Source organism: Lipotes vexillifer, unplaced genomic scaffold (assembly GCF_000442215.2).
Source record: "Lipotes vexillifer unplaced genomic scaffold, Lipotes_vexillifer_v1.1 scaffold49, whole genome shotgun sequence".
Classification (NCBI taxonomy): domain Eukaryota; kingdom Metazoa; phylum Chordata; class Mammalia; order Artiodactyla; family Lipotidae; genus Lipotes; species Lipotes vexillifer.
The window spans coordinates 4,321,832-4,349,651 of NW_006790551.1; the positions used below are offsets into that span (position 1 = coordinate 4,321,832).

Consider the following 27,820-nt stretch of genomic DNA (forward strand, 5'->3'; position numbering starts at 1 on the left):
AAACAGAACAAATCGTCTACTAAACCCTACCTACCACCTTCTCCAGCTGCTGAAGCCACTTGCCACTTTTATGCCTTTTCTATTCTTCACAGATATTATATCTATATGCCTATATAGATACATTCATTTCTCTATCTACTTATTTATTTATATTTTTATTCTCCAAGGTCTAAGAACCCATTTGAACCAGGCTATCAAAGCGAACCTTTCATTTGTACTTGCTTCCTAGAAACGTTATACGCACATAATAACTAAATCAAATACATGGACTGATGAATAACAACAGTTAACGAATGTCACGTGCTCCAAGAGGCAAGCTGGAGCTCTCCGTCCTCACCTGTAGAAGTATGAACACCCCCTGACTGTGTTGTGAGTGAAATGTTCCTGAGTCTTCTCATTTCCAAAATCCTCCAGGGGGTCTGACCACAGGATATCACACATAGGTCCATAAGCGGGTGGTTCTTTGAATCGGTCTAACTAAGAAAAATAGAAGACAGAGAACAAAATACTAATCCTTGGAAAGTTGGAATTCAGAAATAGAAGAAACCAGCATTTTGCAGTACCCACATTTGCTGCCCAGCCACAGCGCAGCGTGAACTGCCCCCTACGTCTCTCCTGACCTGTGCTCCTTCCTCCCCACTCTTCTATTCTTCACCTTTCTCGAACTTTCCTTCCTTCTTCCTCCTGACACTCATTTACTATCTGCCTTCAGCTCACCCTTTGCTTCCCTCTTGCCTCTTTAATTCCCACTCTTTACTCTGTTTCTCCTTTCTCCTGGTTTCCTCTCCGTCTTTCTCTCCTTTTTATTTTATCCAGCCTAGTGTTTTAGTTATTACCAATTGATGTGACTCTAACTGTGTTTCATTTCTTGAGGAGAGGCTTTTGTTTTTTACCTTTGGGGAAATTTCTGTTACTGCCTCCATTAAACTGTGATTTAGAAATGAGGATGGGGAACGATTTACGGTGTTTATATTCAACAGTATAATTTTGAGAACAGACGGCTTTCATTTTAAGAGTAGTTACTTGCTATATGACATTTTGGATATTCACTCATTAGGGCATATCTAAGTTTCTAATTAAAGTCCAAGATGACTGGAGTCATTTTACTGGGTACAAACCATCTTAACAATGAGCAGTAAAATGAACTCCAATTTAGCTGGTCATTCTTCAGCTCACAGTTCTAAGCTTTATAGTTTTACCTTAAGTCCTCATATGAAATCCATTTTCCAATTTTCCAGCTATAAATGTTTAGCAAAGTCATATTTCAATTTAAAATGGTACTTTTAGAAGCTATGAGCAATACAGTAACTGGAAATGACACTTCACCAACAATTTTATAACACTGTCACCTTGTTATAGTTTATCCTGATTTGACTACAATTAAAGGATCTTGGGTGAAGTTAGCAGATATTATGGAGTCTCTTGAAAAAAAGCATAAAACAGCTTTGAAAACCCATTAAGAACCAATATTCTCCATTTTCAATACTTTAATATTTAAAAAAACCCCATAGGGACAGGTGAATATATAAGTCTGACAGCCTATCAAATTCTCTCTTTTTCTGAGACATAAAAGGCGATGTAAATAATGGTTTTGCTACACACCATTTTTTACTAATATCTAAAAAGAATGAAGCAATATTTCACTTTTTCAACACCCAATGAAAAACTTCAATAAGATAAGACCCTCTATATTTCAACCATTATACTATACATAAAATATTCATTGCAAACTTAGACTTAAGATAATTTAAATACTTTATGCTCTTGGAACAATTCATACAAGAAAAATAATGCTTATCCATAAAAATACAGAATTTCTTTCTGAGAAGCAAGAACTGATTATTTGGGATAGAAAAGTAGATGAGGGGAGACTTCCTGATTAATGTGAATTCCCAGCTAGAGCTTTGGTAAGGCAACCAGAATACAGAATTTATTCTGGAAAAGTTATAAAATGCATTCTGAAATTAATACCATCTACTGTGAAAATAAACAACTCTGAAGTTAATTAAAGTAAGTGTGGTGGAAACTCTAACTGACATATGGCAAACGCAAACATAAAAATCACTTTATGGCTCAGTCCAAAGTGTAATGACAAATACGAAAATTGAACATAATATCTGAAACCTGCCAGAAACAAAGTCCTAAGGATAGCAGAGCATATTTTAAAAATCTACATAATTTATGATAAGAAGTTTAGTTACTGATTTCAGGAGTCCATCAGACTCTAGAAGAATAAAGTGGTTACATTCATGCAGAAAGTGAACCACTCTATACTTGAACTCCATGACTACACTTCAATGTCCTATCTCTATAGAACTTGAAATATAAAGCAAATATCAATCCTCTGTGTGCTACAGAACACCAGAAGCAGACGTGTAATGGTGTCTTATAAAAAAGGACACAAACACACAGAGCAGGAAACAAAGGTTTATTTAATGTATTTTTGTTTAATTTAAAAAATAAAAACCATGAATTTCCTTTCTAACGGGAAAGTAAATACAATATTATTTTTACATTTGAAGACTTGGACCTTAATGATAGAGTATTCACATAGAATTTGACTGTTTTACTTACTTAAATATAGTTTTTCTTTAAAAACCAATGAAATTTTAAAAGAATATTGAGCATAATCAACGAAATAAAAGACTGTCTCTTCCACTACAAAAAACTATCCTATACTACATTTTCTCATGAAAGAGATATTCCCACATTCACTCTAACTCATCTTTTTGCTGGCCAAAACAACAGTAAGATCTAATGTTAAATTAAGTAGAAAAATACCTCAAAAAAAATCAACTGTTTTTCAACTTGCCACTAAGTACAATCAATAAAATAGCATCATAGCCTTTGTTAGGTTGTTACTTTAAAATTTTAAGCCGTGAAAATTGTTAGACTTAAAAAAAATGCTAATATGGACACATTTTAAAGGTCAAGTTGTGATATTTTCCCAAGAGGAAAGCAACATCTTTTAACTGTAATATACCACGAATATACAATGCATTGTTTGAAACAAGCCAAGGAGAAATGAAAAGGCATACATATATATATATATAATATATATATATAATATATATATATATATTATATATATATATATATATAATATATATATATAATATATATATATATATTATATATATATATTTTAGTGATCAAATATTTAGTATTTCTAATGACACATCACATGGTAAAATGAACCTTGAGGTTTCTGAGATGAAAACTCTTCCAAGTATAAATATATGTTTCTTTCTAGATAAAAAAAAAAGAGATTTATGACCACTTTAAATCATTTTCATTCAGAAGTATCAAATTAGTGATAAAGACAGGGAAATTAATGCCTTGCATTTATTACTGAAAGACACCAAATGGTAGACTTGGAAAATAACAGAACTTACTTTTCTGATATCATCTAAGGTGTTAATCTCTGGAGACAAACCGCCGTGTACACATAGGAACTGTTGGTTCATCAGGGCAGCCAGGGGCAGGCAGTCAAAGGCATCCATGCAGGCATCATATACGCGTTCTGAATACTTTATTTTACCTTTAATATATGATTAAAAACCAACTACTTACTCTTATGATTTTACAGGTAGGATTTGGTTCATAAAAATAGGTTTTTTAAAAAAATGTTTTCTTTCCGGAATCATATTAGCATATAACTACACATGCAAAGTTCCAAATGTGATTAAAGAAGACTTTTTAAAGTTATATATTAATCTTTATATCTACTATTTTTAATTTTTCTTGTCCTTCCATATTTGACAGTTTTTAGTTACTTTTTGTGTAAGAGAGGTGAGAATTTTTGTATACATTTATCCCTGCTAGTTATCTGCAGATGTGTATTAAAAAAAAAAAAAAAGCCCACAGCAACTAGGAGACCAACAGAAGAGGACACAAAACTGGCTGATTCTCCTGAATGTTCTTGTAGAAAAGCAGATTGCAAGAAAGTTTCCAAAGTTGTTTCTAAATCACTGCACATTACTTTTCCTTTATTGACTTATATCTAATGTTTTGAGAGAAGTCTCTATGCTCCATTGAAATAGGACTAAATGACAAAGAGAAATTTAAACTTCCAAGGACAATGAGGAAAATTAAGAGAAGAGGAAAATGATTAGTATTTATTTCTAAAGGAAGAAGTCGTCTTTAATTTTGTAAAATCCACTCAAGGCTGGTAAATCTACTGGGTCCAGAAAGAGAGGCTCAATGTTGAATCTGCCCTCCATTTGTTTTTACTGAGTGATTTGAGATTAAAGAGTAGGATTACCCTGAAGAGCAGTATTCTGACTATTTAAAAAAATAATATCATCACTTGCTGCTTAGGCTAAATCACATCAAATATTAATTTGAATTTTTATATCACTTTATAAAAAATTATAATTTAAAAAGAAATTCTGAATTCTCTTAATTGACCATGCTCAGAAAGTAAAATGGAATGACATAATATAGTGTCAGTTTTTGAATTTCTGACTTTTAAGCAAGGGATCATATTGTAATACGCTCTTTGTATGGATTAAAATCACTATTTAGCGCATACGATGTTAAATGTAGAAGCCTGAAGTATACTTACATTCTTGTTTAAATGTGAAATACTCTGTTAGATGTCTACATTCATGATTTCCACGAAGTAAAAACAGTGTTTTGGGGTAAAGAATTTTCAAAGCCCACAAATACAGCACACACTGAGAAAAAAAAAAAAAGAATAATATGAAAATAAATATTTTCCATTATACTTACACATACCTTGGCTGACATATCAGGAAGACATGAACCAAATGCACTACTGTGACCAAAAGTCCCCAAAAGGCTAAGTCTCTTTTATGGAAGATATTGAAAATCAAACAGAAAACATTACTTTGGTACAGAGCCAAGGTTCATCTATACTAAAGTATAAACATTGCACTGGAGATCTAGACACCACACGAAAACAATGGACTGCATAGAGTTTATTGCGAAAAGCCCGAATGAAAATATACTAAAAATGAAAATATACTTGTGTCAAAGTATGAGAAGAAATGTGATAGACAATTAATAAATAAAATAAAGTCACTTCTCTTTATAAAGGTAATTATTTTGTACAAATTAGGTAAAAGAAATGGGAGAATTAGAAAGGAAAGGCACCACAAAATTTAGAAACAAACATTGACAAGCTCAGGCTGACTTGGATTGTAACTATTTTCTTTTTTTTTTAAATTTATTTATTTATTTTATATTTTTTTATTTTTGGCTGCTTTGGGTCTTCAATGCTACGTGGGCTTTCTCTAGTTGCGACAAGTGGGGGCTACTCTTCATTGTGGTGCACGTGCTTCTCATTGCGGTGGCTTCTCTTGTTGCGGAGCACGGGCTCTAGGCGCGTGAGCTCAGTAGTTGTGACACACGGGCTTAGTTGCTCCGCGGCATGTGGGATCTTTCGGACCATGGCTCGAACCCGTATCCCCTGCATTGGCAGGCGGATTCTTAACCACTGCGCCAGCAGGAAAGTCCCTGTATCTATTTTCCATTATGCTCTCTCCTTCACTTCTCTTCTCTCCCATTATCTCGTCTTTCATTTCAGTGCCTTTGGTATTTAAAGCCTTGAGCTTTTTGTTTTATACATAATTGTAAATAAACTGAAGGCCAGGGAATCTCACTACATATGCTGCTGATAGCTAGGGGAAACATTTCATAAACCTTAAAACTCTCAAATTAATTACTTGGGTATTACAGTTTGCATAAAAATGAGGGCCAAGTATAAATTCACCAGGCTTGGAATCAACCGACACCAACACAGTCTTCCTGGAGTGTGAATTAAGATAACTGGGATACTCAAGTAGTAACATCAATTTCATATAGCATTCATTAAATTAAATTTCATTCATTCATTAAATGCTATTCTCAAATAGCATTCATGAAAAATCCCCAGGGAAGAGAAGAGCACACTGAAAACAAGTATATGCTTTTTTATCCTCATGAACTTTATTCCGAAAGTTAAGATGTTAGAGAACCAGAAAAATATTGAGACAAAAGTCTGATTCTGGTTACTGAAATCTAAAACCAAAACTGAAACAATATTTACATTTTAATAATGAGTTTTCCAACATATAGTAGGTATGCCGGATAATCTCCACAGGGAAAAGCTACTGGCAATTCATTTGTGGTGCTACCTGTGAACAATAATCATCTCTGTCAGCTCATGTGATAATTTATTAAATGAGTGGCAATAAATGTTTGAATATATAGTCCAAGTTTTGAAGAAAATACTAACTATCAGAAAAAATATGTATTCCTGAGTTGTTCAAGCAAGATACTGCCCTGCACTGTAATTATGACTGAATAAACAAAAAATAATTAGCTGATATCAAATTTTACATATATATGTTACATCAGTTAATTTTATAATTACCATTTTCTGCTTATAGTTATTACCTAAAGTTCATGTGAAAGATGATAGCACTATTTCTGAGAAGTTGACCAAACTGGCCTGTATTGAAGGATTATGATCTGTTGATACGTGTACATGGCTCAATGAGTCTCTGACTGCTATGTATCAGGTTTAGAGGTGCACTTACAATGTTCTAGTAAAAGGAGTGTGTATTATCAAGCTTGTCTCACATTTCAGAGATGATATTTATACACTGTTATTAATGTCAATGAGAGAACTATTCTAAATTTAAAATTTATAAGATTTTATCATATGTATGTTTTGTTTATATATTATAAATAATTTAAAATTATAAATTTAAAATATAAATTAAATTATATAAAAATATTTTTCCAAATAGGTTGTTAACATTGGATGTTTGATTTGGAATAGGAATGGGATGGGTATGTGAAGTCTTTTAAAAATTATATTGTATTTAATGTGTTGTATTTAATGCATACATTGGGGGAGAGAATATGTGTTTTGGCTACTCTGTAGTTACTTTTTTAAAAGGTTTTCTTTGTTTCTTGTTTTCACTAATGTATAACTTATATCCAGTGAAATGTATCTATCTTAAAGGTACTGGTCAATGAATTTTTGCATATGTATATTCCCATGAAACCTCTGCCCAGATTCAGTTACATTTCAGCACCCAGATGGCTCCCTTGTGCCTCCTCCCAAATCAATGTCCTTTGGAAAATGTTACCACAATTCCGAACTCTTTAGATCAGTTTTGCCTGTAACAATTTATTTTAAAGCAAAGCTATAATCTCTCCAACAAAAATCTAAAATACAATTTTTTAACCCCACTCAAATACTACTAGAGGAATCACATTCTAGGGCCCATATTTTCTTTTTATGCCATCTGTTAAAGATCCTGTCTTGACATTAGCACATGACTTTATCACCTTTAGTCTTGATTACTATAGCTCTTTCATAACTGAAACCTCAAAGGTTCTGTGGTATCCTTATCATACCTATTTACCTTTTAAATGATTCAGTACACATTTCATGTCCCTTATTATGTAATGGATGTGAAGCACCCTGCATGTAGCAGGAGTTTAGGAAACATGAGCCTCTTTCCTGTAAATGAGAAGGAAGGCAGTCAGAAAGGAGGGGGAAGTAGAGAGAGATTGGGGGAGGCAGAGAAAGAGAAAGAGAGAGAGAGAGAGAGAGAGATGACAGAGAAAAAGGAAGGGAGGGAGGAGGAAAGAAAAGTAAAAAGACAAGGCTAGAGAAAAGAAAACTCAATTTCCAAATTCTTGGCTCGAGTACCCTAAAAATAAGAATCCGCTTTCCACATTTTATTTCCCTCTCCCCTGTGGCAAGAATAAAATATCTTCCCAAACACTGAATAAAACCACAAATGCAGCCAATATGGAAGAAGTGGCATGGTAAATGACAGGGCAAGTGTGGACTGGAGAGTGGAGCCCCGGGAGCTTCACCCTCAACATCTGGTGGGAGAGCACTGCCAAGCACAACATTGTCCTGCTGGTAACTATTTTGCCATCTAAAGTTCTAACATTCTGGAGAGCTAAAGATCTTGAACAAAGTTATAACCTGATATTCTTTTAAAAAAGAAAAGTCTCACGTAAAAAAATTATCCCATTTAATGAACAGTGAAAGAAAAATTAGTTAAATAATTGGTTATTTTTGTCCATGGGGTATCAGATGGCTAATGTGAATAAAATTTTCCCTGGATTAATTGGTTAAAGTAGAAATAGAGAGGCAAGTTCCATTGGCTTTTTTGCAGGGTGAGATGTAAGTTAACTGCACTAATCACTTTCAACTGGACCTCGACTATCTTTCCCGTCATACTCTAAATAATTAAACAGATATTTACGATCTAAAATTAGTTTGCTTTAGTCAATATGAAAGATCGAGCATCCTGTATCTTTTTCTTAATTTTTTATCGCAGACATAGTTTTCTCTTATTTAGCTTCCCCAATGAAGCAGCACTAAGGATATAATTTTCTTCATTAGTCTAATTGGCTCATTGATAATAGCAGTGCAGTTCTTTACTTTGTAATTTATGCCTCTTAATGATGTGTATTCTTAAAAACCTGTATAGGGGAGTAAAGAAGGATGTAAAAGAGGAAGCAAGAAGTAAAAAACACATATATACAGCTTCAGATATATATCAAGCAGCTCCCTAAAATAACTATACATGCTGTGAAACATTCTAATCAAAAGTGCTGTCTCTCAGTCACAGGACGGTAAAGTGAGGGATATGCATTGGCTGGGAAAAGATCCAAACTCCTGAAAAAATGTCAAATACTGCTCCTTTAAGACATCATTCGCCTGGTCTGACAAGCACACATAGAAGCAGCAGTGGGACGTAGCAATGCACTATAAGGACGACTGGCTGCAGGGAGACAGCCAGACAATTTCTTCCTCATGTCTGTGGCATCACTCTGTCACCTAACATTGCTTGCTGTACCCTTTGCTTGTTATTCTCATGCAGAAGCATGGAACATTGCCTGACGTGCTGTGGTTCGTTCTAGTCTATGAGCTTACAGCTAATAAACACAACTACTCTTCCTGCTTAAAGGTGTTTGAGGCCCGGGCTGAGATCTAGTCGTTGGTGCAGGGGCACAGCTCTCTAAGCTCAAGGCAATGTCTTGCAGGGCAGAATGGCTAGAAAGGGAGCCCGAGGAAGTGAATAGAAGAAACAGTTGTGTGTGCCTTTGTTTGCAATTCTGAGTTTTTCCCTGCATTCTCAGAGAAACACACTCAGACACGAAACTATCAGTATATATGTACACATAGCCTTGATCAAAGAGATTAGGTAGCATAACGCCATCATGAGAAAGAGGATGGTATTTGGTGTGAGGCAAATCATTACCCCAGGCAAAATTATCTCTTTCATCACTACTCAAAAGGTTGTTTGTTTCATTTGGGCTAACTTTGTGGGGAACGATTTCTAATCTTGGCAAAAGAAGATGGGGGGAAAGGCGGGGAGGGAGTGTATAAAATGAACTCCATGTACTGCCCAGAGCACACTACCCAGTGCCGGTAAATACTACCCAGATGAGACTATATGAAATCTGAATCTACTCTTCAAAGCTGATTTCATAAAAATTAAACTTAACTGCTCCTCTTTGCCCAGAGAATAGCCAAAGTTCCTGCAGTGGAACTCTGAATTACTGAGATGAATCAGGAAGCCTGTTAGGATAGTACACGCTGGAAAACTGAGCTCTCATTTTAGAATTTTTCTTAAACCAACAGGATACTCAAAGAGAATATTTTATATTTAATGTTTTTCCCTTCAGATTATATTATATACAAAGAGTTATATATATTATATTATAGAATGTGTAATATAATATATATATTATATACGAAGAGTGTGTATCAGTGCCTGCATCACTGATGTGTGCATTTTTTGTGGTTCGTTTCGTAAGTATATGGCCAAGGTATGGGATGTAGTGGAAAGAGCACAGACTTTGCATCCAGGCACTGCCATCTACTATGTGTGTGACTCTCTCTGAGCCTTGGTTTCTGCATGCTGAAAAGAAAGACATTCACATGTTCCTTGAAGAGTTGTGAGGAATAAATGAGATCATTTATACTAGGCAAACAATACCATTTCCAGCTTGCAAACAATGTCAGCTTCCTTAATCCACAATACGAAGCCTCACAGTATCTTCAGTAAGTATACTTTATATAAATATCAGTTCTATTTTAAATAGGGTGATATCACTGAGCCATTCTCAAACCCCTCAAAGGTCACGGTCTAATCAAAATGGATCATTTTTACTTCTGAGGCCATCACACTTTTGTCATTTCTGTGTGTATGTGGTAAGTCCCCGGGGCTAAACTCCCAGACTTCTAGAGTCGAATTAAAGAGGTGTTTTTGAAGATGGGGACTCTGATATATGCATCTCAGAACTTTTAAATGTCCTATGATACATGCACTCGATATTTCACCAACATTTGGTTTCAGACTTTGATTCTTTGCTTGAATTGCAGAAGGTACATATTACATAAAGTACCACAACTTTCATAGTTCAAAAATCTAGATTAATTGTAGACCAAAATAAAAATCTACTGAGGAACCAGTGATTACTGCTTTGCAACCTCTTTAAGGAAACAGTTCTAAAGAGCTCTAATTAGAGAGAGTTTGGGAAGTTTCAAAAGATTTGAGGCCAGAGATTCAGAAGCCTGAACTCTTCGCGTAAAAAAATCAAAGGTAAATAGACTGGTAAGATTAAGAAAATATAATCACTCCCAACAGGAGAGTCTTTGCCTTTCTTTGCTTAGAAGGTGGGCTTCAAGAAAAGGAGAACACCGATTTCATTTATCCTCAGAACCTTCCATAGGAGCATATAAATATTAAATGAATAAGATAAATTTAAGTTACTAAAATAATTTTTTAAAATATTTACTTAGTTTCCACATGACCCTAATTTAAAGGAAGTAGCAGAAACTCTTCATCTCCCATTACAGTTTTCTGTTTATAGCAGTCTTTCTCAAATCTGGCTACACACGGAAATCATATACCGCAAGGTAAACCAATTCTGGCCCACGGGCAGTAACAGTGCCACTTACGGGAAACATCCTTAAATGAGAGGACATACCCTTTTCTTCCTCCTTTTCCTTTTAGCTGCATGTAATGTGGGAATATGAGGGATGAAGCTGGTGTAGCAGTCTTGGGTCATGAGGTTGACTATGTAACGAGGCCACGCACATCAGATCAATAAGGCAGAGACCCTGGGCCCTGGCACCAGGCGGGGTCACACCAGCCATGGTCCGCCCATCTATGAGCTTTTACTAGAGAGAGAAATAAACTTCTATCCTGTTCAAACCACCATTATGGTTTTTTTTTTTAATTTTTTTTTTCCCCTTTACTCTTGGCAGATACTAGCCTACTAGCCCTAATGTGATACAAAGTTCTTACAAAATTTGTACTCAGTCACACTTCTCTGCCATGTTGGTCAAGTTAACCCATGAATGAGGTTTATAAGGTTTCCTAATTTCTTCCTCTGTACTTTTCTCACTTCAGTTTCCCTCCTAGTTAAATCTTACTTGTTTTTTGTTTCTAACCCCAGCCATATATGCCGATATTCTCCCAAACATCTATATTCCAATGGTAATTATTTTCTGTACCTTTTTTATCCCAAGATTTTAATAATCAGTTCAAATAATAATTGAATCCTGGAACCATCTGTTCTAGGCTTCTTATTCTATAAAGCTTTTTACAGTTATATTTTCCTACATAGATTTGGGTTTCTAGAGAGCAAGGATGTATATTCCTTTAAATTCTCCTAATTACAGTGCATATACATGGAAGAAATACCTAAATGTACTCCTCTTTTTGGACTTATATACCAACACCACCCCTCCCTCTCTTACCCATGAATGATTAAGAAATACGTGATCTTTAAATGAGATCCTTAAATGTGATTAATATATTGGTGGGCTATATATATATATATATATATATATATATATATATATATATATATATATACATATATGCATAGTCAATGATGGGAGGTGAATTGAATAACCACCCCCCCAAAAAAGTTAGTATAATAGTTTAAAAACAAAAGCCATTTAGGAGTGACATGTTTTTTAACATTAAATATTCCTATAATAAATGAAATATTATGATGAAAATTTAAAAACCTAGAATCTCTTTAATAAATGATTGTTATGAATGTATGACATTGGTATGAGACTTCAGTAAATCTGATTTCTCTCTTTAATTAAGAATAACTGTTTTCCTTTTTAACGCATTATTTCCAAGAGCACATATAATGTCAGCTACTATAGCATGAGCTCTGATTCTTTAAAACTTATTCTTATTTCAAACTATTTCTTTTAATAAATATTTGACGAGTCATTTCTATGTACAAAACACCATGTTAAGCAATAGAAAGAGAAAACATGTGAATGAAACAAGAGCCTTGTCTTTATTTTGAACGTAACTTCTACTTACCTGAAGCAGATGCAGTTGGGAGGCTGAGGAAGAACCTCTACTCAAAGGTTATCTGTTTTGTTTTAACTAATGATTTTGACAAATTACCCTAGTTAGATGACAGGTGCCAAAAAAGACAAAATATAGCAGCTGTCAGTGTACTCATACAGACTCATACACACAAATGCAGACACACACACATGCACTTGACTATCAATTTACAAAAATAACTTATTGTCTCATAATTATAAGCCATAACCAGGCAAACACATTCCTGCTTATTTAATCAAATTTGATTCATTGTCTCAACAGGAGATAGAATTATCTAATGTCAAATATCATGCAAGTTTTGCAAAGTTGCAAATCTATAAAAAATACGAAAGGCAAAATCTTACTATGAGCCATTTCCTTGGCATTTCTATGCAATAAAAAGCATATGAGAATCAACGGAAAACAGGATATGGAATATCCCACACATTTATGTGTATTAAAGTTCATTGTTAAAGACTAGGGATTTACTTAAGGCAATACATATACCACTTTATTTTGCTAAGATATTGTTGATCCATTACTGAGCAGCTAAGAAGAAATGATGCAGACTTACTTCGATACTGAAGTACCCTCTGTCTACATAGTCCCCTAAGAAGAGGTAGCGAGTGTTGGCAGGAGATCCGCCCACTTCAAAGAGCTTCATCAAGTCAAAGAATTGTCCATGGATGTCCCCGCAAACTGAAAGAAACAAAGAAAATTCATCTGATGGTTACATTTTGTTAAGACTCTGAATTAGACAGTAAAATTACAAAATTTTAGAACCAGAAGGAATTTAGAGGTCATCTTAGCCAAAACGTTCTTTTGCAAAACAGGAAAGTGAGACAGAAATTCCAAACTTAATTGGTGGCAGACCTGGTTTTTGCATCCAGTTCTACCAATTCACAGATTAACTGGAAAAATAAAGATAATAATAACAATACTGGTTATTATTGTTGTACATTTAACAATTCTGCACCAAACACTCTGCTAAGAGATTTCTACACATTTTATAGTCATGGGATAGGATTTCCTTTTGCAGATTAGTCAAAGAGAGGTTCAGAAATTTGACATAATCTATATACTCAGTCTAAATATGTACCTACTACATGTTATTGACTCCTGAAGAAAAGGAAATTTTGATACCCGTTATAAAAACTGTATTTCATTGACTCTAAAATGCCATCAATTATAAAACACATCATTATTTTATGTACCACTGAGAAAGGAAAAAACTCCAATTTAATTTAAATTTATATTATAAAAGAGCATTTTTGTAAGATGTACCCTGGTATCAAATGTCAAAAATTTTTTTTAAATTGTGAAATGAAAAACATCCTGTAAAACTGTATAAATAATGACTGGGAATTGACATTTCTTAACTTTCTCACCTTCTCTTTTAAACCAAAATTCTTAAAAAAGCTATGTAGTCTCTCTTTTTAAAACCCCTTATTCAGCACTTACTATTTCATTTACTACTTTCAAAGCCCTAAAAAAATAAATATTATCTCCATTATGGTTATGTGGCTAGGCAAGATCACTGTTAAAAATGAATGATATGGGCTTCCCTGGTGGCGCAGTGGTTGAGAGTCCGCCTGCCGATGCAGGAGACACGGGGTCGTGCCCCCGGCCGGGGTGTTCCGCAATGGGAGAGGCCACAACAGTGAGAGGCCCGCGTACCGCAAAAAAAAAAAGAATGATACAACTGAACTGAACTGGAAAGGAAAAAAAAAAAAAAAAAATAACGATACCGAGTTTTAATTCAGATTTGTCTAATTCAAAGCTTTTGCTGTCAACCATCAGGTTATAATATCTTTGACATTTATATGGTTTATACATGTGTATATATTTACTACCTTAAGGCAATTTTATGCTTGAATGATGAACGCGATGTGGCTGTTTCTTTAATGATAAGAGGTTCATAGAATGAATGTTATCAGTGAATAGGAAATCAAGAGGCCAAAGGATGCTATCTTAACACATTCTTATGCTGTAATCACAAGCAAGCTGAAATGTTTTAAACCTCATTCCTTTATCTGATGAAAGCTGATAGAAAGAAAAATGAGTCCAAGGAGTTGATTGATGAAAAAAACTATAAAACAATGGGTGAATAAAAATGTCCTATGAATCCCCATTCTTACCATCAAGGAACAGCTAGTTAAGGACCCAGAGTTCTATAAGCCTGAAACAGGTACAGGTGGACTCTATTTTAGAATACCTACACTCAAAAATCTTAGAACCTATCAAAACAGATGTAAATTACAAGGAGCTATAACTGCTAAGGCATTCTTTCTGCAAACTCCAATCCCATAGCTTCTTCCCTCTCATGAGCAAGAGATACACAGTACAAATACCAGAAACATATTCTTCCACTTCTGAAATAATATCATACTAGAAAGCTGTTTATAAATAATCGTTTTTATTCTTACAGTTGAGTATTTTGCAAACGGGTCCTTATCCTGGCCTAATGAGGAATTTGGTTTGTGAGAGACATGTCATATACTGTATTTTAACCAAAGGGAAAGAAATAAAGAGCAAGAAGTGTCGTGGTTCAAACACTGCCGGGTACAGATGCCAGTACCCACTTTGGGGAGACTTGCATGCTGCATTTAGAGCTGTGAAAACTGATATTAATAATAATAATAAAATAAAAATAAGTAGATAATAAAACAATTCTTAAAATTTAAGTGGACTAATAATAATAATAAATCCATTTAGAAAACTGAATTAGCATACCTTGTATTACTAAATTTTTAAGAAGGCAAGGATAAACTTATTAGTTAATAAGTAATAAGATAATTCATCTTCCACTGACTTATCCCTTGAAATTACAGTTGGTATGGCTTACTTATCACAGGTTTCTCTCAAATGGCAGGCATTTTTACACCTGTCATGTTATGTTTCAATCCAGAAATTACAGACAAAAAAGGTTTGGCTGGAAACCAAGCCTTTCTTTACATGCCCTCCATTAAGTTCAGAAGTTGAAGGAAGGAACTTCAGGGAAAGAAAGTATGAAGCAGGGTGCTTTGTTTCAGCTGAACTGATGCAGCCCTGTCAAATGTGAACGCCTGTGACCAGGACACTTCTGTGCCACTGTCCCTCTCTCTATCCTGAATCCTATCAGAGGGATAGGATCCTATCAGAGGGTCAATTATGGGGTAAGGCTCAGGGAAAACATGAAGCCAGGTGATGGGGTAGGATGGAGGATTCAAACATTATTTGGAATTTGTATTATAGTAGCAAGTCTAATAATCATATTTTTAGGCTATTATTAAAAGGTCCCCTAGTCAAAATGGGTGTAGTATTAAGGCTATTAGAGGCAGTGTGGTACAGCATTTAACGACCTAGACTTTGAAGCCAGACACTCAGGCTCCAATCCTATTTACTACCTGAGTGCTTCTGGGTAAGTTACTCAACTTTTCTGAGCCTCAATGTATTCATCTATAAAATGGGATGATATTGGTACCTTACCCTACTGGGCTATTGAGAGAATTAAAGGTATTAATAATGTCATGGGATTAGGATAGTTCCTGGAACCTGATATGAACTTGATAAATGTTATATCAAAGTGGCATTTCAAAACAGTTGTATCTAAAATATCAAGGTACCAGAAAGAATGGGATTCTGGTGCTTGGGGTTGGGGAAGGAGGAGTGAAAGGCATTCTGAAGCATCTTCTTCACCATTCCCTCCCCTCCTATCCTCTCTTTCATTTTTGATTCCTCCATTTCAATTCCGGGCCATGGCTGAAAATTCAAGGATCATTATTTTTTATACCTCCATGTCAATGATAAATATCAAGACATTAATTCAGGCTGTGGACCACGGGTCTGGAGTTAAGTGGTTTTAGCAACTGACATACAACTGTAGCATAATCTGGCAACCAGAACTACACAATATTATAAATAAATGGGCTCTAGACAATGCAAACATTATGGATAACTTTTGTTGGACTACAGAAGTACATTACTGTGAATGCAATTTTATAAAAGCTGAAAAGTAAGCTCTTCTTTTTGGCCTACAGTAACTTTGTGATAAGAGAGAATCTCAATGATTTACAAGATCAGCACAATTATTGGGTCTTGGCTTGACGATATAAAACAGCAGAGAGCAACTGCTGTAAAGTTGGCATGGAAAACAAAATACCCTGAAATTCAGTTACTTGTGTGATGGGTACATCATCACTGACTTTACTTTAGACCAGCCACACAATTCAAATCATACTTTTACAGTAAGGACCTCTTATGACAATGTCCAGCAAAGGAAAGCAACTTGCACATACAATCATAAAAAATATGCAAAGCCCAATGAAAGAAAACAGTAGTTCAAATAAAATACACCCCAAAAATTGAAATATTTTTATTAAGAGATTTAAGGATTTCCCAGGTCAGTTTAAGTTAAAGCTACTTAACTTTAAAAAAAAATCATCCACCTATCTATCTATCTAGTCACCATCCTATTGCCCTTCTTGTTCACTAGATGCCAGTCTTCTCTATCTCAAATAAGCCACGTTTCTTTCTTGTATTTTCACAGGCTGACTCCTTTTCATCCAATAGGTCTCAGCTACATGTCAGCAGTGTTAAGGAGGTCTTTCTATAAAGGAGCTACCTCTCTCTAAAATCATTCTTCTTCCCATTAACTTGTTTTACTTTCTTCATCCTACTTATTACTCTCAGGAATGATCTAGCTTATTAATCTGCATGCCTGTTTCTTCCCTGATTCTTCCCATTGGAACATAACCTACACGAGGACTATAGCCTGCGTGAAGCCGTCAGTCTGGTTCACTGACCAGGTGGAGAATAGCGCCTACCACCCAAAAGGTACACGAGAAATGTGCTACCCTAGGATTCTTCCACTGGGCCTGTGCTGTGCTGAATTTGGAAATCCATTAACTAAGACGTCAAGGTTTTGAGGGGCCCTTGGGATTGACAGAGTTGGACAGTAGTTGGAGTTTGCTTTGGTGGAAGCTGAAGGTCTTCAACTGGTCTGAGATGGTGCCTGTTTTAAGTCTTTAAGTCACAGCTTTCGAATTAGTGTGCAGCAAGACTGGGGGAGAATGTGGGAACTCCACACAGTTTATGGTGGTTTCTTTACCTGGTTCTACATCAGTAACACTTGGGGAGCTTTTGAAACTACAGATTCTTGGGTCCTGAATCAGAATCTCCAGAGATGCAGATTTATAACAAGCTCTTCGATGACTCTTATCTAGAGAGTAAGACTAAACAGACCTAGGCTTTTGACCCTCTGTCTTGGCACACTCAGCCCTCATTCTGCATGCTTGTGCAGTTCCCCTCACAGGGTTCACATGTGGGGGAGATACACACTGGAAAGGCAACTTTGTTCGATGCTAATTCCAGGTTGGTGTGAGATCGGGATTTCCTATTATGTGAAAGGATAATATTGAAGTGATTGTTTGATAGAGCCTAGGATAGAGGAATGAATCTAACAAAGGTGACGACAAAGAGCAAATTTACTTGTGCATTTGAATGTGGCTATTGCTTAGGCCCTGTGCATTGCAGCTTTCAGATAAAGGATTTAGCCCAAAGTCCTAATATTTGGGAACATTTACTATTTTAATATCCAACATCAGGAAGAAAGTGGTCTCCATACTGAGGTATATCCACACTTAGGTACCCAAGAGGATGGAGGGTAGGGCCAGGGCATCACATAGAGGGAAGGGTACTTCCACATGATGGTAAGTGAAAAGTGTAGCCAGGTAACCTTCCTTCTTTGTAATGCCGTGGTCCGCACCTTCCATTCTCTTGGGTACCTAACACACTGGTGTCCAAAGAGAAGTAAAGTACAACAAATGTCAGCTAATGAGGCAAACCATCTGCTTGGCTGCTCACAGCCTCTAATTCCCCACGAGGCTAGGTCCTTTCATCTTCAATGTCACTGGCTTTAACAGCACTTCTAGAACAACCAGGCTTTGACAAGTTCTATTCTACCTTCAAGGCAAGCTCATTCCTCACCAAATACTCCTGCTTCCCATATTCCCCTAGCTTCCCATTATTTGCTTCTCATTTCCAACGAAACACTGCTGGCAGGCAGGAACTCAACTAGGCACTAGCTCTAAGAGACCTACGATACTGAAAAAGCACCAAAAACATAGGAACACAGTACAGGTAATAAAAGCACTCCTAGTCTCTATGAAATATCCACCCATCTGGCTGAACATTCAAAAATATATATATCTTCAATAGATTATTACCAGAATTGTATATATTTCCATCAAAGATGTATAGTTATGGCATTTAATGAAATTAACACATCAAAGATAACGAAAGAAAGCATATGGGTTTTTCTCTGGACCACTGCTACCCTCAGCCATTAGCAACCTGATGCAGTCCTCCACTTCTTTTTATACTGGACAAGTAAGAACTACCAGGTACACGGAGCAGTTGAATCTATTTGTTGAGAAGGTGGTAAGGTTGCCATTATCTTCTCCTTGGTCCCTTCTCTAAGTCAGGTGACTAAGTGGTTTTGAATCTGGCTGTTCTAACATCCTCAGTACAACCAAATGGTGCAAGAGGGATCAACATCCTGCAATGCTTACACATTTATTTCCTCATTCTCGTCTACTATCAGGAAATACAAAAATTATGCCTAAATAACCAACTACTAAGTAATACCTAAGCAAACAATTACTTTTGAGTAATTGCCTTTTAATATTGCTTCCCTCCCCCAGTAACTCTTAACCCACAGTAAATAAAAGTTTACTGGAAATGATTCTCACACAAGAATGGTCTCAGTAACTTTTGATCTAAGGCTTCTGAAGAGGAGTACAGAATTTTAAAGGGGGAACTAGAAAACATACAGAAAGCCTTTGTCTTTGTTTTTTAGGGAAGGAAACAGCTTTTATTTCTCATATCATTGCTAGAGAGCCAGTTATTAAACTTTGAAATCACAGACTTAGGAGGTTAAAGTATATATAAATATAAACATTAATTTAAATGTGTGTGTGTGTGTGTGTGTGTGTGTGTGTGTGTGTGTGTGTAAAGCCACCTACCACAAAGGAGGAAGTATTTGGAGATTAGTGGTCAGTGCAGCAGTTAGGGAGTCATTAAACAAGGTCAAGACTTTACTCACTGTAGATTACAGCAAAGTAGTGCTAAAGAGAAACGCAATAAACAGCTGGGGCAGGAACAAGGGGCTCTTTGTAGTTAGCTGAGAAAGCTCTTGGGATCTACAAACTAGACAACGAATCAGTCACAGGGCGAGTCTAAGAGTCCCTAGAACTGGCACACTGCTCAGGAGAGAAGATAAGGGCCAGCATATTGAGGACAAACAGACCCTTGAGAAAATAATCTCAAGGATGGAGGACAAGTTAGAAAGATAAGCACAACCAGGACCAAGCCTAGGCCTTGCATCTCCAGACTAACAGAAGTATTGCTAACTCTCTGTTGAAAAGGTGCTCAAAACAACAACCCTGCATACGTTATATGTGTAATCAAGTATGCATGTCTAAATCAATTTAGTGATTCTGCAAATAAGTATACTCATATTATAAGTTAATTTTTTTTCAAAGAATTCCATTGTTTTCTAAATCCACATTGGCAACTAAATCGCTACATTAGAAAATGTAAACAGTAGAATGCACTGAACATATTAGGATGAAGTGTCAGTATAATTGCTACACAACTGATAGCTTGAAAAGAACTCTGCTACAGCTGCCATCCAGAGTGGAAGACATATAAAGAAACGTAAGATAAAAATACATACTTTCATATAAAACTACTTAGAATAGCTTTGAACTAATGCTCAGACTTATGCATTTGGCCCTGTTTACTTGCCTATATTAAAGTAAATCCAAAGAAAATCATTGGGTCCACTTTGTACTGACACTAAGCAAAATTTTTATAATGTTATAGAATTCCAGTTTAAAGAATGCTTACAGAAAACAACAACAACAAATCAGTGAAATAATACATTGCAGGTGAAAATAGATTTTTTTATGGACTGGCATTCCAAAATTGCATCAGTATTATGATTTAGAAGTCAAGTGCTTTTAATTCTTGACTCACTGTTTATTTTTCTATAAAGATCTTTTAGTTCCTCCAAAATACTGGCTTCTATCATTGTGGAAGACGTGCATGAAGTAGAATAAATACCTCTACACGTTTTTCCAGTTCACATGAAACTAACAGGTTGTAATTTTTCTTTTAGAGAAGACATTACTGAATTGCTGAGCAATTTTCACCATTAGAATTCCACTCTCCTTTCAACTTCATTTACTGCAACCCAATTTTTTTTCCATAATAGACACATTTTTCCAAGACAATAAAAGTTCTCATGTTAAGGAAGTAATATTATATATAATTCTCAGCATGAGGAGATTAACCTATTAATTTACTGGCTTGGTTTTTGAATCCTCTATCTGCTACACCTTTTGCTTTTCCAAAATCTGCAATTTTGCAGAGAACGATCTTGCATTTAGAGGTTTTGTTAGATGTTAAACACAGTGGGTACCACAAGTACGTATCTGTTTCCCCCTGTAGACCATCCAGGCTTATGTAACTTTAGTGGATGATAAGTTCAAGTACAAACCAGCCAGCCCGAATATGTGTGATTCATTAGCAGAATGTGTAAACTTCTGAAATCAGGCAATTACTGAGATAAAAGTGAGTTTCATTACAGCATTAACTATACATCTAGAGATCTTCATCAACTGTAAAATAAACTAACCAAGAAAAAAACAACAGGGGTCTAATTCATCAAAGAGGTATACTGCAAAATAATTAATATTTTCCCCATAATGAATATTACTTTTCAAATGTTAAATATGTATTGGGTACTTTATAAAATACAAAATATGAATTCTTAACCATGGCTTGATAGTATAAAATGATAATGAAAAGTCTATAATTAAAATTTCCTAAAAACTATATTTTTTCTTTTAAAATCCTTGAAATGTCAGTAATGAAATTAAATACAAAACAATAACAGCACCAGTGAAGATTAACAGCAATAATTTCAAACATTTTCTTTATATTTATGATGCTTTTTTACAAAGATAAACTGTTAACCGGCGTTAATGAGAAATGTAACAGGACAATTGAAAAAACAAGAATGGGATATACTGTAGATTACAATAGATAATAAAATCACAACAATCCAGTACTAAATATGAATACTTCACGAATCCCCTAAATCTCAGTTTATAACTATAATTACATGGAAAGAAATTAGAAGAGTCTGCATTTTTAAACTGTTTTATAGAAGGACCAAGCATACACAGTACCATGGTAAATCCACTGTTGATCCCAATCAGCAGAAAAATCAATGATTGAAACACATATTTATTTCTTATCTTAAAGATGAGTTTTCTCACTATCGAGATTTTTCTTATTTTGTTTACTGGAAGAACTTAATCTATTGAATAAAAATGTATTTGTTCCATCTATTATCACTATTTTTCCATTTCAGCACCAATCCAGATTTTAACAAAATGCCTAACTGTTAAAGATTCATAATAACATTATGGAATTATTTTAAGTCACAGTCATGGCAGTGACAGTAGTAAATAATAACAGTAAGTAAATATGTACAATACTTATAGCGTTATTTAAATTTGGTCATCATTATGTTCATATGTCCAAGTTTGATCAGTCCTGGAAACTATCAGTTATTTGATATGTGGATTTACTTACATTATGTAGTTCACTACACCCTTGATTGTCATCACCAGACAATAAAGAGTACTGGATGAACGATGAGATGATATAATTTCAGCCAAATATAAATAAACTTGATATCTTACGTACTTATATATATTTATTAATAAACGAGAAATTGTTCCCTTCACTTTTTGAAATACTGATGCCAGGTTTCAGATCCTATGAACTCCCTCCAGGACCCTAAAAAATGGGCTCTCACTATGGTAATCAGACCAGGGGTTATAGATCTATGCCTTAGCATTCCCATCTTAGGTCTTCCAAACTGGTATTTCTGGAGGGGTGTTTTTATGTTTTGTTTTGTTCTTTTAATTGTCTGGGAACTGTGGCCACAGTACACTTTCAATTCTGGCTTTTTCCTGGACATGTTATTTCTTCCTGGGTGAGAGGCAGTAGCGTGTAACGGTTGAGAACACAGTCTATGAAGCTAAAGTGCTCAGTTTCGTAACTGCTGTTTGTGAGTTTTTGCTTTGTATGTGTATTCCTCCTGACTGACCTTAATCAGTAAGCTGTGGCTTTTTAGTTAACCATTTTCTCATTAATTCTCCCTGAATCAGCTTTACCATCTCAAGAAAGCATGGGCTCTTCTAATATGCTTTTCCCAATCTCCTCCTTATACAGTCACACTCTATGCTCTTTTACTGCAATTCTTTAGGCTTTGACTATCTTGCCCTATAAATCGTCATTTGTGTAAGTAGGACAAAAAACTTAATCTGTGTAGGAGGCCTCAGATGGCTCATCTATAAGGGGCTTCATAATAAACCTTTTTAAAATAAGTTTTTAAAAATTAAATGAAATAATATAAGGGGGGAAAAAAGGCTCAGCACGCTGTGGCACACAGAATGCACTAACACAAAGGGAAATGGCAGATGTGGCCACTATTCCAGAGGTTGTCTACCTATGAAATATCTTTGCCAGATTTAGACAGATGATTGCAGTTCCTGTAGTCAATGTAGCCATAAATAAAACATACAAAAAGTCGTTCTATTTTCTTCCACTTCTTATCCAAATGTATGCTATCATATGTTGAAAGCTGTTAAGCCTGAAATCAAATAGACTAGGCCTCATGTTCCACAATTTCCATTTTTTAAGAGTGGAAATATCTCCAAATGGCTTTAGTGATATTACCCATCTCTCGGCCAGTAACAGCACCATGACGAGTTTCCAGTTAGCCTCATTTTCTTTTGTAGCAGAGCTCATTTACAAGACCACTCTGTTCCTTGGCTGTGTAATGGGAGTAATGTTTTAAAAGCTGAAAGTGACACGGTAAATAGAAGAAATGTAAGGTATTTCACCAAATGGATTTTCAAAAAAACGACTCTTCTTAGATTTCTGGAAAACTCGGTTAAGAAAAATCTTCTGAGTAGGAAAAAAGTGAGTCATCTCTTATTCTTGTCACGATACTCATCAAATTTTGACGATTTAAAAGATTATTTTGTTTTTAATATTTTTAAAACTCAAGGAAAGCAAGCTAATGATATTTAATTCTAAAGTCCACTTATTTATCACTAATTTGGCAATTACAGGCAGTGGGGATATTCATAAAAGGGTTTTTACCTACCACTGACTTTCAAGTAGTCAGCTCTATTTATGTCTACTAGTAAGTAAACAAGGCTAATAAGTGCTATTCCCAACCCATGATACTTAAATGACCTGATGGAAAGAAAGACAGATTATGTGCTACCATTTCATCAGTAAAAACATACGTTTATTTTGGTAACATGACTCTTTTTGAATTATGGTTTGCTCAGGGTATATGCCCAGTAGTGGGACTGCTGGGTCATATGGTAGTTCTATTTTTAGTTTTTTAAGGAACATCCATACTGTTCTCCATAGTGGCTGTATCAATTTACATTCCCACCAACAGTGCACCCTCTCCAGCATTTATTGTTTGTAGATTTTTTGATGATGGCCGTTCTGACCAGTGTGAGATGATATCTCATTGTAGTTTTGATTTGCATTTCTCTAATGATTAATGATGTTGAGCATTCTTTCATGTGTCTGTAGGCAATCTGTATATCTTCTTTGGAGAAATGTCTATTTAGGTCTTCTGCCCATTTTTGGATTGGTTTGTCTGTTTTTTTGATATTGAGGTGCATGAGCTGCTTGTAAATTTTGGAGATTAATCCTTTGTCAGTTGCTTCATTTGCAAATATTTTCTCCCATTCTGAGGGTTGTCTTTTGGTCTTGTTTATGGTTTCCTTTGCTGTGCAAAAGCTTTTAAGTTTCATTAGGTCCCATTTGTTTATTTTTGTTTTTATTTCCATTTCTCTAGGAGGTGGCTCAAAAAGGATCTTGCTGTGATTTATGTCATAGAGTGTTCTCCCTATGTTTTCCTCTAAGAGTTTGATGGTGTCTGGCCTTACATTTAGGTCTTTAATCCATTTTGAGTTTATTTTTGTGTATGGTGTTAGGGAGTGTTCTAATTTCATTGCAGCTCTATTTACAATAGCCAGGACATGGAAGCAACCTAAGTGTCCATCAAGAGATGAATGGATAAAGAAGATGTGGCACATATATACAATGGGATATTACTCAGCCATAAAAAGAAACGAAATTGAGTTATTTGTAGTGAGGTGGATGGACCTAGAGTCTGTCATATGGAGTGAAGTAAGTCAGAAAGAGAAAAACAAATACCCTATGCTAACCCATATATATGGAATCTAAGAAAAAAAAAAAAAAGGTCATTAAGAACCTAGGGGTAAGACGAGAATAAAGACGCAGACCTACTAGAGAATGGACTTGAGCATACGGGGAGGGGGAAGGGTAAGCTGGGACAAAGTGAGAGAGTGGCATGGACATATATACACTACCAAACGTAAAAAAGATAGCTAGTGGGAAGCAGCCACATAGCACAGGGAGATCAGCTCGGTGCTTTGTGACCACCTAGAGGGGTGGGATAGGGAGGGTGGGAGGGAGGGAGACGCAAGAGGGAAGAGATATGGGGATATATGTATATGTATAGCTGATTCACTTTGTTATAAAGCAGAAACTAACACACCATTGTAAAGCAATTATACTCCAATAAAGATATTAACAAAACAAAACAAAACAAAAACATATGTTTATTTGTTATGTGGGGCATATTTGGAAACAGGATTTTTAATTCTTAATTGAGTGATTATTAAAAATACATGAACCACACAGACATGTTAGAACACATTGATTCGAAAATTAGTTAAGAAAAAATATTTCCGGGAATATGATTCTGACAAAGGCAATAAGCCTGTTTCTTAATTCTGCCTGGTTTTCCTCTATCTATCATTTCCTTGTCTACCTTTCATTAAGCAGATATTCCAGAATATCTGGGGAAAAGTGAATAAAACATTGAAATATGAAATATTTACTAAAAGCGCTGTATTAAAACGATAAATAAACAGCATCAAAGGCTGAGTACTTTTTACTTGGGTTCAATTATACTGAGACAACGAAGAAATGGAAGGCATGGAACTTGGTCTCAAGAACTTTAGAGCGCACTTGAGAAGACATACATATACAAAATGGCATGAAAAAGTACTGGCTTCCTGACATCTGAGTATTTCCCTCTCCATCCTGAAACATCTGAGCACTTACTCATGGTCAAGAAGTATGGGTTTAAGACTTAGGTCTCCCATCCAGGCAAATCATTTAATTGCCTATTTACCCCCTGTCAAATTCTTAACAGAGGGAAGAACATATACAGTTTTTCTAAAAATAAAAGTCAAATTATAAATACTTCACATTTACCTTTAGTAATGATATTTTTATTTTGAAATTTCAAATTCATTAAGAAAGGGTAAGAGATTGTTTTATGTATTCAAAAGGGGAATCAATTAAAATTTTTAAAAACTTGTACTAGGTTATCACAAATTTCTATGTCAGAACTAATATTCACTCAATTGAAGACTTCTCTTATGGGGCTGATTGTATTCCACAATGATACAAACCATCAATTTTGTTAATTTTATGAGTATAAATATGGGTCACAGTTACCTAAATTGATTGAAACCATAGCATCCATAACTTCTTTGTATATTCTGTACATTTACATATGTGCTTGTCACCAGTTTGAGCCTGAATCATGTCTCATGTTTCTTGTTTCTTTAGCATTTGACACATAACTAATTAAATTATGCAAAAATCATGTTTTCCTAACATGTTATATATGGCATATAAACTGAGCCATCGTGGCAAATTAATGCAGGTGTTTGAAAACAGAAAATAGCTGCTGATAACTCATCATAACTTGTGATTCATTAGTAATTATAATTTCAGATTTAGTTTAATTTTCATCAATTAGAAATGATGAATGTTGTTATATATTTGAATTGCTAAAAAGACCAATCAGGATTATCAATCAACCTTTTTCCTTCCCTTCACAAAATATAAAAAAACTGAAAAACACGTTCATAACGTGTTTGGTGAATTACTAACTAGGTGACTTTTACTAGGAAAAAGTTTGTTTTATAAAATCACATAACTTCAGGTTTCATTTCCTTATAGACCTACTTCATTAAATTTCCAGAACTCTTTCCATCTTCTATATTCCTTATTAATGTATTTTAAACAAAAAATTTTAAGGTTCTTAATGCAGAGGCTTTTTAAATATGAAATGTCTTTGTTATTAGTCACATCACAAATTCAACTACATTTTTACAAAAGAACACTGATTTCTCCTAGGATGATTTGGTGCTTTATACAGAGAGTTCACAATTCAGATGGGACAAAGCTGTCTATAATCGCAAACAAAAGCTAACTTCATAAACGAGGATATTTTATGCAGTCTTAACCAGCAGGTAGTTAATAAGTATCTCTGATGTGTTAGGTGTTACGGTGAATTACAAATCAGTCATTATTCTTTCAAACTGGTGGGAAGACAAGCTCATACAAATATGAAATAAAGAATAATATATAATTTTATACTAAATGAATATAAACACAATTAATTCCCTCATGAAATATAAAGTATACTTGGGATATAAGACTTACACATATGAGTAGGGATTAGATAGGGATAAAATCTCTGTGTCTTATGGATGTTTCCCGGGAAGTGGTTAGAAGCCAAAAACATGGGGCTTGAAAATATTTGCCGAGGCAGGCATGGCAAATATGATCCTTTCCTTCTGTTTCATGAATAAGTAATTTTCCTCTTAGCAGTGCTAAATCATCCTGACCACTTCTGACCTTTGCCTTGCGAAGAGTAAGACCACGCAAAGACCAGGGTGGCTGAGGTCACACATTGGCTTCAAATGTGTTCTGCAGAGCTGAAGGATACATGAGGAGTGTTGTGGTCATTATTACAGTAAGCTCTACTTTTATTGTTTATATCCCTTGGAGTTTCATGTAGGGTTTTTTCTTTGTGTGTGTGTGTGTGTGTGTGTGTGTGTGTGTGTGTGTGTGTGTGTGTGCGCGCGCGCGCGCGCGTGCGCACACGCACTGGGGTGGGGTACCCCCAGGGGAGATTCTGCTGCTAGAAACTTGTTTATGAATACTACTGATACAGACAGAAGTCTTACAGAAAGTCAGAAGTTATGGAAATGAAGATCGGCTGATATTATCAAAGAAGACTTAATTGAAGGAAAGTGACTTGCAGTGTTGATAAAATTGTTAATAAACGGAGAATAAGAGAAAGAGATCGGGCTTCCCTGGTGGCGCAGTGGTTGAGAGTCTGCCTGCCGATGCAGGGGACGCGGGTTCGTGCCCCGGTCCGGGAAGATCCCACGTGCTGCGGAGTGGCTGGGCCCGTGAGCCATGGCCGCTGGACCTGCACGTCCGGAGCCTGTGCTCCGCAACGGGAGAGGCCACAGCAGTGAGAGGCCCGC

At 35.4% G+C, this 27,820-nt stretch overlaps 1 protein-coding gene across 4 annotated transcripts in view; it reads right to left on the reverse strand.

The window, feature by feature from the left end:
* Positions 1 to 27,820, reverse strand: part of PPP3CA (protein phosphatase 3 catalytic subunit alpha) — a 299,920-nt gene that overhangs the window by 64,876 nt on the left and 207,224 nt on the right. For all 4 annotated transcript variants that reach the window (XM_007463806.1, XM_007463808.1, XM_007463807.1 and 1 more), the window contains 4 exons: positions 12,925 to 13,049; positions 4,568 to 4,679; positions 3,396 to 3,541; positions 338 to 477 (listed from right to left, as the gene is read on the reverse strand). In XM_007463806.1, coding sequence (XP_007463868.1) covers positions 338 to 477; positions 3,396 to 3,541; positions 4,568 to 4,679; positions 12,925 to 13,049 — 523 coding nt within the window. The remainder of the gene's footprint in view (positions 1 to 337; positions 478 to 3,395; positions 3,542 to 4,567; positions 4,680 to 12,924; positions 13,050 to 27,820) is intronic.